Raw genomic sequence first — 12,660 nt, 5'->3', positions numbered from 1 at the left:
GTCTTTGACTTTATAGAAGTCAGATCCTATCTTCTCCAACATGACTCCAGGGATCTAATGGAGTCATTCCTAAAGGTCCGTAAGTATACTGCTTCTTCTGTTTTAAATATTTTCTTGGGCCTCCTAGTTTGTAATTCCTCTTTTGGCTCTCCTGCATGGACTCCACCTTCCCCGCCATATTAAGAAATAACGGGTTCGGCCTGGTCTGCAGTCGTTGTCTCATCAATAATTCTGCCAGGGAGACTCACGTCGTGGTGTTCGGCGTGTTCGGTAGTCAAACCAGAATCGAGCCAATCTTGTGTCCATCGAGCCAGGTAGCTGTTTCTTCATTCCATTGTTGAATGTCTGTATAGCCCGCTCTGCCAGGCCATTGGACGATTGACGGTACGGCACGGCGTCCTCCGGATCTGCTTGATCCTGTTCGACTTCAAGAACGCCCGAAACTCCCCACTGGTGAAGGTGGTATCATTATTGGATACGAGGACCCCTGGCATCTCATGGGTGCAAAAGCTTTGCTGGCGATTTTCTAGTGTTGCATGGGAAGTCGTGGAGGCCATGCGATGCACTTCCAGTCAATTCGAATGGGCATCGACCAGAATGAGGAACATTTGACCCTCAGAACAGACTAGTGCACCATATCCATGCTCTTCCTGGCCATTACCATAGGTGTAAGGAGACCAAAGGTGGGAGCCTCTTGTTTTTCTGGCACAAAGACATTGCTTCCCCAAGTCCTCTATTTGCATTAAGCCTTGGCCACCAAACATAGCTCCTTGTGAGCATCTTCAACTTGAATACCCCGAGGTGACCGTTGTGTTACTCCATCAGAATTGGGTGCCAACCTGGGCAGGAGATGACTACCCCGTATCCTCATCGGATAATACCATCTTCAAGACTTAGTTCCTGCCTTTTCATGAGGAAGGGCTTCATGTCATCTGTGGGCGTCCTTGCATTCCGCCTCTGAGCATCATATGGTGCAACCTGGACAATGTGGGGTCCTCCTGGACCCAAGCTTTAATCTGGTTTGCAGATATTGGTATGGTACCTAAAAAATTTAAAGCCATGATGACTTCTTCCAATTGTGGCAAAGGGGCTCTGCTCATGGGCAGTGTGAGCCGACTCAGAGCATCTGCATTGGCAAAACTCACTCCAGGGCAGCACTTGAGGGAGTATTTATATGCCACCAGTAACAAAGCCCAATGTTAAATTGAGAAGAGGGGATGAGGAGTATTGCTTTATCTTCTTTGAAAAGCCCCAGCAAAGCTTGTGGTCTGTTATAATTACAAAATATCGGCCATAGATTCACTGACAGAACATTTCACACTACAAATAACAACCAACCCTTCCTTTTCAATCTGTGAATAACGCCGCTCAGCATCCGCCAGGGTCCTGGATGCATATGCAATGGGCTTTTTGGTGCCATTTTCCTGTCAATATTAGAGGATTGCATCCACTCCATACGGAGAGGCATCACACATCAGTATTAGTGCTTTTCTGGAGTCATAATGGGCCAGCATATTTGAGGACAGCAATTGCTGTTTTATGTTCACAAGGGCCTCATCCTACAGTGCCTGCCATGATCATCTTTTGATGTTTTTTCAGTAACGTTTACAGGGGTGACAACAAAGTGGTCAAGTTTGGGGTGAATTCTCCATAGTAATTCATCAGCCCTAAAAATGATTTCAACAATGTTGTATTTTGAGGGGTTTGTGCCTCCTTGATGGCCTTGACTTTATCCTCCATGGGATCCATCCTATCTTATCTACCCGGCACCCTAGATAGATCATTTTGCCTGCCTGCAATACACATTTCTCTGTTGGGACATATGCCTGCATTGGAAAATCACCTCAAGACCTCCTCCAAGTTCACGAGGTGTCTTTGTGATTAATGCAGGTCTACTATCACCTGAGATATTTCTTGATGAATCATAGAATTTACAGTGCAGAAGGAGGCTATTCGGCCCATTGAGTCTGCACCGGCTCTTGGAAAGAGCACCCTACCTAAGGTCAACACCTCCACCCTATCCCCATAACTCAGTAACCCCACCCAAAACGAAGGGCAATTTTGGACACTAAGGGCAATTGATCATGGCCAATCCACCTAACCTGCACATCTTTGGAATGTGGGAGGAAACCGGAGCACCCGGAGGAAACCCACGCACACACGGGGAGGATGTGCAGCCTCCGCGCAGACAGTGACCCAAGCCGGAATCGAACCTGGGACCCCGGAGCTGTGAAGCAATTGTGCTATCCACAATGCTACCGTGCTGCCCATGGAATATTTTCCATGTCGTGCCGAAAGATGGCGCATACCAACTAGACCCACAAGGGCAGGTATGTATATTCACCCAAACCCTTATGGGTGTTAATTATGACGCTTTTTCTGGATCTTTCAGAGTCTGCACTTTCTCCCTGTGTCTGCGTGGGTTTCCTCCGGGTGCTCCGCTTTCCTCCCACAAGTCTCGAAAGATGTGCTGTTAGGTAATTTGAACATTCTGAATTCTCCCTCTGTGTACCCGAACAGGTGCCGGAATGTGGCGGCGAGGGGATTTTCACAGTAACTTCATTGTAGTATTAATGTAAGCCTACTTGTGACAATAACGATTATTATTATTTCTTTCAGCTTGAGTAATGGAAATGATCCTGAGTTCTGTGACTGTAACATTACAAATTAAAGTATTATTGAAGTCCTCAATCGTCATACTGCTGACTTTAAAAAAAAATTCCAATCGTATCAGCATGAGATTAGTGCTCACTTTGTTGTCTTATTTATCTGGGCGATAGTTTTCAAAGCTTTGCTCATCTGTATGTGTCTGCACAGGAAATCTAGTTTTGATTCGGGTTAACATACTTTTGAATCCAATTTAGTATAACCATTCTTTAGAAATTATTGTCAACTTATTGAAGGTATCCGCACAATCTTGTGCACTGTTTTGAAAATGTCATCTGCTTCTTAAAACCCTATTGTTTTTTATTGGACAAGCAAAGATTTTCAAGGGCATCTGGCCACCTGATCTCTCTCAAATCCTCTGTATTCAGGACCCTGTAGCTTTCTTTCCATTTTTAGAAACACCTGTGTTCATCTTTTTGTTCATTCTGTAGCTACATTTTCACCCCTCATTTCCTGACCTTTTTAATTAAAAGTTCTTGCATGTTCCTATTTGAGCTTTAAATTTAAGAATAGTATTGGTGTGCACAGAATTTCTGTTGAGCTTAATGTATGTGCATTTTTAGACTGTTGTATTCCCTGTCAGTTGAATTAGTTACATTTTTTTAATATAAAACATTTTATTGAGGTATTTGTGATTTTGTAAACAATAACAGAAGAAACCGTGTACATACACATATAAACATAGTGCAAAGGCCGTCTTCCTCTCTCGCAGGTCCCACCTTTCTTACACACTAATCTAAGCTAACACCACCCACCCCTTCTCTGCTGACGGTTAATTTTCTCGAAAAAAGTCGACGAACGGCTGCCACCTCCGGAAGAACCCTGACTTGACCCTCTCAGGGCGAACTTGATTTTCTCCAGAGAGAGAAAGCTAGCCATGTCATTGAGCCAGGTCTCTTGACCTTGGAGGCTTTGAGTCCCTCCAAGCTAATAGTATCCATCTCCGGGCTTCCAGGGAGGCATAAGCCAGAACGTCTGCCTCTTTCTCCTCGTGGACTCCTGGATCCTCCGACACTCTGAAAATCACCACCTCTGGACTCGGTGCCACCCTTGTTTTTAACACCTTGGACATGACATCCACAAACCCCTGCCAGAATCCCCTAAGCTTCTGGCATGCCCAGAACATATGAACATGGTTTGCTGGTCCTCCCGCACATCTTAAACACCTGTCTTCTATCACAAAAACCTGCTCATCCGGGCCATTGCCATGTGTGCCCGGTGAACGACCTTAAATTGTGTGTCAGGCTGAGTCTGGCGCATGATGTGGGGGCCCTGACTATACTCAACGCATCCGTTCAGAGACCATCCTCTATCTCTCCTCCTAACTCCTCCTCCCATTTGTGTTTCAGCTCCTCGGTCTGCATTTCTTCTGATCCCATGAGTTCTTTATAGATGTCCGGAATTAGTTACTTTAAACAGTGAATATTTCTGTTATTTTCTGTATTCTGAAAGTTTTTTTAAAAAATGTTTCTTCGAGACCAAAACATTTTCATACACTTAATATACATTATCAATAACTGAAATATATATTATCAATAAGACTTGTAGTTGAGACTTGTGATCTCCTACAGCAGGAAGAGGTGTACATACAGGGGTTGCAGACTATACTTAAGGATTGCTCTCGAAGTCTTATATTTCAGAACAAAGAGGAGGTTTTGCAACAGTCCGTCACTGTCTCAATAGTATATGACAACCCTGTTGCAGTTGTAGGATGATTCATAAAGCAGAACACAAAGCTATTTTTGAGTTGGAAGGTCCTGCTCTCTTGTCTTCTCCATTGGCTGGAGAAGATCCACACAGGTCGTCGAAATTTGTTCCACTGAATCTTTTGTACCACTCAGTCTGCCTGTCAGTGGGAGAATACTTAGTGTCTGTGTTGCCTCTATGGCTGTACTCACAGACTCTAGCTCCTTCAATAAGGCTTGGATTCTCTGACATCAACTGTGGTAAAGACTCTGTAAATAGGGGAAAACAAATTAAATGGAAAGTGGGATGGAGTCTGCAGAGAATATTGAAAAATTAAGTTAAAGTAGACTGCAGCCAAGAAAGACCAAAATAATCAGCTGAATTGATTAATATAATCATACTCAAGTGGTCAAATGATGAAGCTAAAGCCTTCAAAGCTATATCTTTTTTGTATATAAAGTCTTTCTAACTGCAAATCTGTTTACTGTCATTTATGAAACTAATCACTCATCTCATCTGTTGTGTTCTTGTCCTAATAATCATTACCTATTGAAGGAGAAACAATGATAGAACGTTGGGCTTTTTAAGGAGGTAGTAAGGGCCATATCTGCGGAGGAGTGTTAAGACTTTCCCATCACATAATCATTTCAAGCATTTAAATTAAATGCTCACCTTCATGAGTTCTGCATAAACTGCCGTGGAATAGGTTATTTTCTAAAAATAACTAATATTCTATTTATTGGGTTATAAAATGAACTACCATTTACATAATCCTCATTATCCTATTCCTGTCCTGGAATCTGGCTATCTTGGGTCCTCTGTTTAATGCCTCATCAAAAAGAAATGGTGCAGCTCCAATCCCAGAAAATAGTAGAACATGAACTAGATTATAGTCACATCCTGGAATTTGGTTTAGCCTACAAGCTCCTGGCTCAGAGGCAAAAGTGTTACCAACCAAGAAAAATTGACACTTATTATGAAATAAAGCAAAGCGAGAGAAATGTTGGCCATTTGGCTAAATTGCACAATAGTGTGCTTGGACATAATCAATTTAAAGCTTTTAAAGCAGCAGAGGAAAGATAACATGTGGGCAAATTCTTTGTGCAATGTGACCTGCACTGCATTCATTGGAGGCCTTGACACATATGTTATGCCATATGCTGCAAAATCAGATCTGTCTTTCAAGACACATAATCCTTTTTAAAAGATAGTTAATGTTTTTTTAAAACAGTGTCTGTTTTCAAAGACATTTTTGGTTTTGAATTTTTACCCACAATACTAGAGAATATGTGATAATACAACAGGGTTTTCTAATACTTAAGAACATATGAATTAGGAGTGGGCGTAGGCCATTTGGTCCCTCGAGTCTGTGCCACAATACAGTAAGATCTTGGCTGATTTTCAACCGTAACTCTGCATTCCTGCCCAATCCACAATTCCCTTGATTCCCTCTCAGTCTTGAATATACTAATTAACTAAGTCCTGAGGCTCATCGGCAGAGAATTTCAAAGATTCAGAAAAATCAACGAAGGAATGTTTTATCTCAGTCCTATCCTGAGACTGTGACCCCAGCTCTAGAATCTCCAGGCAGGGAAACAATGTCAGCAACTACCCTTTCAAGCCCTTTAAGAATCTTATTTCAATGAGATATTTCTCGCCCTTCTAAACTTCAAAAATGTTCAGGCCTCTTGTTTTAATCAAGTTTGAAGGGGTGAATAAATTTCCCTTTTCCATTCCGAGGCTGACATAATAGAGTTTGAAAAAGCTGTGATTCTTTCAATCAGTGTGTTCCTGGCCATATGAAGAAATAAAGCAACCAGATCCCTTGGATTAACAAGTAAAGAGTTAGTTTTATTGTTTAACAACTCAACTTGGTTGAAAGAATAAGACATATTAAAAAGGTAAAATGCCTGTCCTACACACACACACACACACACACACACGCGTGTGGGAAACGGAACAAGTTACAGGTTGGAGGACATGGAACTGATGAGAGTTAAAGTCCATAAGACCGAAAGAATATACGATCTGATGTTCCTTTTGGTGGTCTTGAAATTCCAGGTGTTGCAACTGATGGACATTTGTTAATTTTCTGGAGACAACAATCTTGTTTCAGCCATAACCTGTCTTTTTCCAAAGTGGATGCTGTGACACTTAAGTTCCTTTTGATTGAAGTACTCTATCTCTGTGATGTAGTCCAAAGTGTATAAGGCATCAAACTAGAATATAGCAGAGAGAGAGAAATGTTATTGCTGATCTATTCTGCAAATGACTCCTTACTGATTTTAGCAGCTTGAACTGTGCTTTTCTACACTTGGCAGTAAAGATGGCTGTTGGATTTCCAGCTGCACAGTCATTGTCTTTTCTGGCAGTGGGATTCTCCCTCACCTGTTGGAAACTCTATAGATCAATAGTGGCCTCCAACCGGTCAGATGATTAGCTCCTTGTATCCGGTTAGCCATTGTGATACTCAAAGGTGATGGAATATTAACATCTCAGCTGAACTCCTTGAATTGTCCATTTTCCCCTTGATAACATGGAAAGGAGATTTTTACATCTCCAAGGGAATGCCACTGCCTTTGAATTCGACAGACTTGATGACTCTATAGTGAGGAATGTGGCTTTATAAATGCAAAATAGCAGCTATTTTAAAGTCCTTGTTTTTGCTTGGCAAAAGTCCTTTTAGAGACGTTCAATACATATAGCTGATAAAATTAAACATTAATGTTCCACATCACACACACCACATTCTTGTGACACTATCTCTACTTGGGAAACAACTCCCTCACCCCAGAAATCAATCTGGTGAACCTTTATTTATGGAATAATAAGCCAACAGTAGGCTAGTGATAATCTTGCTCGACAAGGAACACTAGTTCAAGTCCACCACCACTGCAATTAATTAATAAATCTGGAATTTAAAAAATGCTTGGCTTCATAATGACGACCCTGAAACTACTTTATTGTACAAACCCTCTGAGTTCATTAAAATACATTAAGGAACAAAATTTGCTGTTCTTACCTGGTCTGGTCTCTACATAATCTTTATTGTCACAAGTAGGTTTACATTAACACTGCAATGGGGTTACTGTGAAAAGCCCCTAGTCGCCACACTCCGGCGCCTGTTCGCGTACACAGAAGGAAAATTCAGAATGACCAATTCATATAACAAGCACATCTTTCGGGACTTGTGGGAGGAAACCGGAGCACCCGGAGGAAACCCACACAGTCATGGGGAGTACGTGCAGACTGTGACCCAAGCGGGGATCGAACCTGGGACCTGGCCCTGTGAAGCAACAATGCTAACTACAGTGCTACCGTGCATGGGGTGTGATCTAACCAAATTGGAAAGGAGTCCCATGAAGAGCACGTTTAGCTGGGTGTTTCCTGGCGCTCTCGGCGCTGAGAAACACCGGGACACCGTTTCATTTCGGGGCATCAGCAAGGCTCTGAGACCCACTTCCTGCACTGAGGAGCTTTGCTCTTTTTCACCCTCCCCGGCAATGCGAACCCCACAACTCACTTCACACACAGCGCACCCCTGGGCCCGATCCCCACTGTGGGAAAATTGCCAGTCTGGCACCTTAGCATGGCTAGCCCGGCACCTGGCAGTGCTGCTTCCAGCTGGCAGTGTCACCCAGGCACCAACAGGCTGGCACTCGGGTGGTAGTGTGTGGGTGCCAGGTTGGAAGTGCCAAGATGCCCATCAGTGCTAGGGTGCTAACCTGCCCAGAGGGCAAGCACCTGGGAATTCCTGATCCCCTGGGAGTCCCCCAAAAGTGCTGTTCTTTGCGGTCGCAGTTTGTGGAGACCAGCATTGAACGGCACTCACCTGAGGTATCCGAGGTGAAGGGGTTAGATCCCAATGCCTTGGGTAGATCAGGGGAGTGCATTTTGGAGTGAGACTAGCTGTCTCGCTCTAATATGCAGATTTACAAAATAGTGATTCAGCCCACACTGGGCGGGATTCAGATCGCGTTAGATCTCACGAGGTGTGGTGAACGGGGTTTCTCCCAGGAGAGGGATCTCCAGGCATCTGCTGTAGCGCCTTTTGGGCGCATTGCGGCCGGTAGATTGCGTCCATGGTCTGTGCAGATCCACAGCAAAGTGACTTGACACCAAATGCTCTCCAAAATGCCTACCAAACTGTTATAGAAAAATTGACCAGAATAAAACCAGATGGGTAGCCCAGCACTGATCTAGATGACAAATTACAAGGCACACACCACCCAGTTGACCCTGCAAAGTCTTCTGCACTAACATCTGGGGACTTGTGAAAATTGGGAGATCTATCCCACAGACTAGTTGAATATAGAACATAAGAACTAGGAGCAAGAGTGGGCAATTCAGCCCTTCGAATCTGCTCTGATGTTCAATACAATCATGACTGATCTCACCTCTGTCTCATCTCCACCTTCCTGCCTGCTTCCCAAAATCCCACATCCCGCTACCAATTAAAAACCTATCTATCATCTCAAATTTGTTTCTGGCATCCACTGCGCTAAGGGATAGAGAATTCCACAGATTCATGACCCATTTGAGTTAAGTAATTCCTCCTAATTTTTGTAGTAAATCTGCCACCCTTTAGTCTAAAACTCGGTCTTCTTGTTCTAGAATGTCCCACAAGAGGAAACATCCGCACTACATTTACCCTGTCAATCTCCTTTGGCATCTTATAAACCTCCATTAGCTCTTCTCTCATTCTTCTGAACTCCAGCGAGTATAGGCCTAAACTGCTCAACCTCTCTTCATAAGACCTGTCCTTCACCCTGAAATTAATCCAGTGAACCGTCTCTGATGTATTTTCATGCTTCCTCAAGTAAGGGGTACCACAACTCTGTACAGTACTCCAGGTGCACTCTCACCAATGCCCTACACTGTTGCAACAGCACCTCCCTACTTAATACTCTATTTCAGCAGCAATGAACGCCAAAATTCCAATTATCTGCTGCACCTGCATACAAGCTTTCTTGCCTTTTAAACCAGGACATTACACTAGCCTTTTTCCAATCCAAGACCAAAGAACAATACAGCACAGGAACAGCCTTCGGCCCTCCAAGCCTGGACTGGTCATGGTACTAATCTTTGCCAAAAAACCCTCAGCACTTAATTGTGCCTTATCCCTCTCTACCCATCCTAGCCATGTGTTTGTCAAGATGCCTTTTGAACACCATTAATGTATCTGCTTCCACAACCTCACCTGACAACGCTTTCCAGGCCCTCATCAACCTCTGCGTAAAAAACGTGCCTCGCACATCTCCTTTAAACTTTGCTCTATGGGCCTTAACCTATGTCTGCTGGTGACTACCATTCCACCCTGGGAAAGAGTGCCTGCCCATCCATTTTATCCATACCCCTCATAATCTTGTAGACCTCTATCAGGTCACCCCACAATCTCCATCTTTCTAATGAAAACAGTCCGAGTCTATTCAGCCTCTCCATATAACTAAAACCCGGCAGACCAGGCAACATCCTGGTAAACCTCCTCTGCACCCTTTCCAAAGCCTCCACATCCTTCTGGTAGTCTGCAACGCTGGCATCTACTCCACAATGGTCACATTTGTTCAGGAATGTCTGCTCCACAAAATGCAGGAAAAATCTAATCTGGCCCAATACTGCCTTATCAGTTTGGTCTGCTCTCAATCATCAACAAAGCGATGGTGTGTTTTGTTGCTGGTGTTAACAAATGGCACTTGCTCAGCGATAAATTACTAATTCATGCCAAGTTTAGGTTCCACCACGGCAACTCTGCTTCAGACCTCTTTTACAGACCCAAGCATGAGCTGGAGCCCAGAGGTGAACTGAGAATGACTGCTTTTGACACGAAGGCAGCATTTAACCAAGTGTGACATCAAGGAGCACAAGCAAAATTGCAGTAAATGGGAATTATGGGAGAAAATCCAATGGTTATAGTCATCCCTCGCACAGAAAAGGGTTATGTTCTCCTGATTGGGATGAGATTGGGATGGACATTGCTGCAGGAGCTTCTCATGATAACATCCTCAGCCCAACTATCTTCAGCTGCTTAATCTATGACCTTCCCTGCAATATAATGTCATATGTAAGGATGTTTGCTGATGATTGCAAGGTGTTCAGTACCATTCCAGCTATTCATATACTGATGCAGTTTGTTTCTGCATGTCACAAAATATGGACAACATTTCAGGCTTGTGCTAATAAGTAACATTGGTTCTATACAAAAGGCAGGAAATGGCTATCTCCAACAAGAGAGAATCTAACCATCTCCCCTTGACATTCAATGAAACCTTCGACAAGGAGTCAAAAATTGTACAGGAGTGCTATTCCAGGAGTGGTCTCACTAATGTTCAGTACTGTTGCAGCAAGACTTCTTTACTCTTGTACTCCAACCTTTTGTATTGAAGACCAACATTTCATTTACGTTTCTAATTGCTTGGGGGACCTGCATGTTAGTTTTTTTTTAATATGCCTGGACATCCAATCACCCTCAACACCAGCATTTAATAAGTTTTAATTTAGCCCTGTTTCCCATTCTTCCCATCAAAACTAATACCCTAAACAACATTCCATTCCATCTGGCACCTACTCACTTAACCTGTCTATCTATTTGCAGACTTATTGTTCATTCCTCGCAACTTAGTTTTCCACCTGGAAAATTTGAAGTACATTAGAGTTGGTCTCCTCATCTAAGTCATTTATGTAGATGATAGATGGCTGAGACCCCAGCACTGATCCTTGTGACGTGCCAGTAGTTATAATCTTGAAAATAACCCATTCATTCTCATTTTATGTCCTGTTCCATGTTTTATTTCCAACCTTTATCAATTTCTATAAGTTGGCCACATCACAATGCAAAGCACTTTATAAAGGAATATTAAAAGCAGTAGTTTTGTACTTTTGTTGATCTTCATGAGACAATGGGGGAAAAATCTTTGACAGGTACAGTATGTAAATAAGATCTTATTTGCATAACTGAAGTAAGTTATTTTTTTTTTATTTAAACAGCTTGTCATGGAGTTCTGTGGTGCTGGATCCATTACAGACTTGGTTAAAAACACAAAAGGAAATTCTTTGAAGGAAGACTGGATTGCATACATCTGCAGAGAGATACTTCGGGTGAGCATGAATCTTGTACAGAATCCAAAGGCTGATTGTGTGCAGGTGTTGATGACAAATGTGAAAGACCACAGGTTATTAAAGTGAAGGAATAGCTATTCCCATTGCTATAATTTGGCAGAGTTAATATCAACGTATCCTTTACAGATTGAAGACAGATGTATCTACTCGGCTAGACAGGCAGCATCTGTGGAGAGAAATAATGTAAGATTTCAGTTCGATGATATTTCATTAGAACATCGACCTGAAGCATTGGGGGCGGTTCTCTGCCCGGTGCAAATCTCGGCACATTGGGACAATTCTGGGAGAGGCCTGAAGTGGGATTTGCACCAGTTGTTAAATAGTTCCCACTGCACTTGGCCTGCTCTAGCTGGCATGGTCAGGATCTCGCCCTGAAAGGGCAAGAACCTGATCAAACTCATTTGCATTCATTTTAATCTCATTAGTGAGATTGAAGTTGAATACAGTGGCCTCCCGACATGTTGCTGCCATGGGCACAATTGACTGCAGGTTCATAAAAGCGGGGACATGGACAGAGGGGAGCAAGGACGCAAGTAACCCCTCCACTTAATTCCAGGGCACAAGGGCACAGCAGGCACTGGCCAAGTGCCATGTCAGTGCCTTTCAAGGGAGCGGAGGATTTGTGGGCTTGAACTAGGGTTGGAGGGGGCAGTTTGGCAGTCTTCCCTGGGATGGGGGTCACTTTGGGTCTGTGAAGCCTGCTTTCTTTTATATTTAACGCCCCATGATAGGGCAAAGCGCAGCTGCTGCCTGTCTGTCCTAAAATCCTCTCACACAACACCGCCATTCTGCAGCTCATCTCTTTTGGGGAAGCATTTCACTCCCCTTGAAGTTTCAATGGGCTCTGAGTTTCACTGCTGCAGTATTATTACTTTTGTCCCTTTGTACTTGTTTATATTCCATTTCACATCCTGTTGACTTTTACAAGTCTCTTGATTGACAGCTGAAGGGTCCTCAAAGGAGGGATTAGCTGTGCTGGCTTTTATAGCACTTCAAGGTTCATAACTCTAAAGTGGTTCCTCTCTTGAGCAGGGGATCTGTCTGACTGCATTTTTTTCATGAAGGGTCATTTTCAAGTCTGAAGTGCTTCCGAGTAAGAGCAGGGCTGCATTTCTTTCAAAGACGGTCTTTTTCAACCTTTTATATCTGATCAGTATGCCTGTACTGGAGGTAGTTTTCTGCAATAGAAGC

At 43.3% G+C, this 12,660-nt stretch overlaps 1 protein-coding gene across 10 annotated transcripts in view; it reads left to right on the top strand.

Moving 5' to 3' along the window:
* Window positions 1-12,660, top strand: part of LOC119977609 (mitogen-activated protein kinase kinase kinase kinase 4) — a 399,419-nt gene that overhangs the window by 227,638 nt on the left and 159,121 nt on the right. For all 10 annotated transcript variants that reach the window (XR_005463235.1, XM_038818739.1, XM_038818736.1 and 7 more), the window contains exon 5: window positions 11,338-11,448. Coding sequence is in view for 9 of the 10 variants with exons in the window: in XM_038818739.1 (XP_038674667.1) it covers window positions 11,338-11,448 (111 nt within the window). In the remaining variant the exon portion in view is untranslated. The remainder of the gene's footprint in view (window positions 1-11,337; window positions 11,449-12,660) is intronic.

The sequence above is a fragment of the Scyliorhinus canicula genome, chromosome 14, assembly GCF_902713615.1.
Source record: "Scyliorhinus canicula chromosome 14, sScyCan1.1, whole genome shotgun sequence".
Lineage (NCBI taxonomy): Eukaryota > Metazoa > Chordata > Chondrichthyes > Carcharhiniformes > Scyliorhinidae > Scyliorhinus > Scyliorhinus canicula.
The sequence above is the reverse complement of the archived record's forward strand: the minus strand, read 5'-3'. Positions and strand labels throughout refer to the sequence as shown.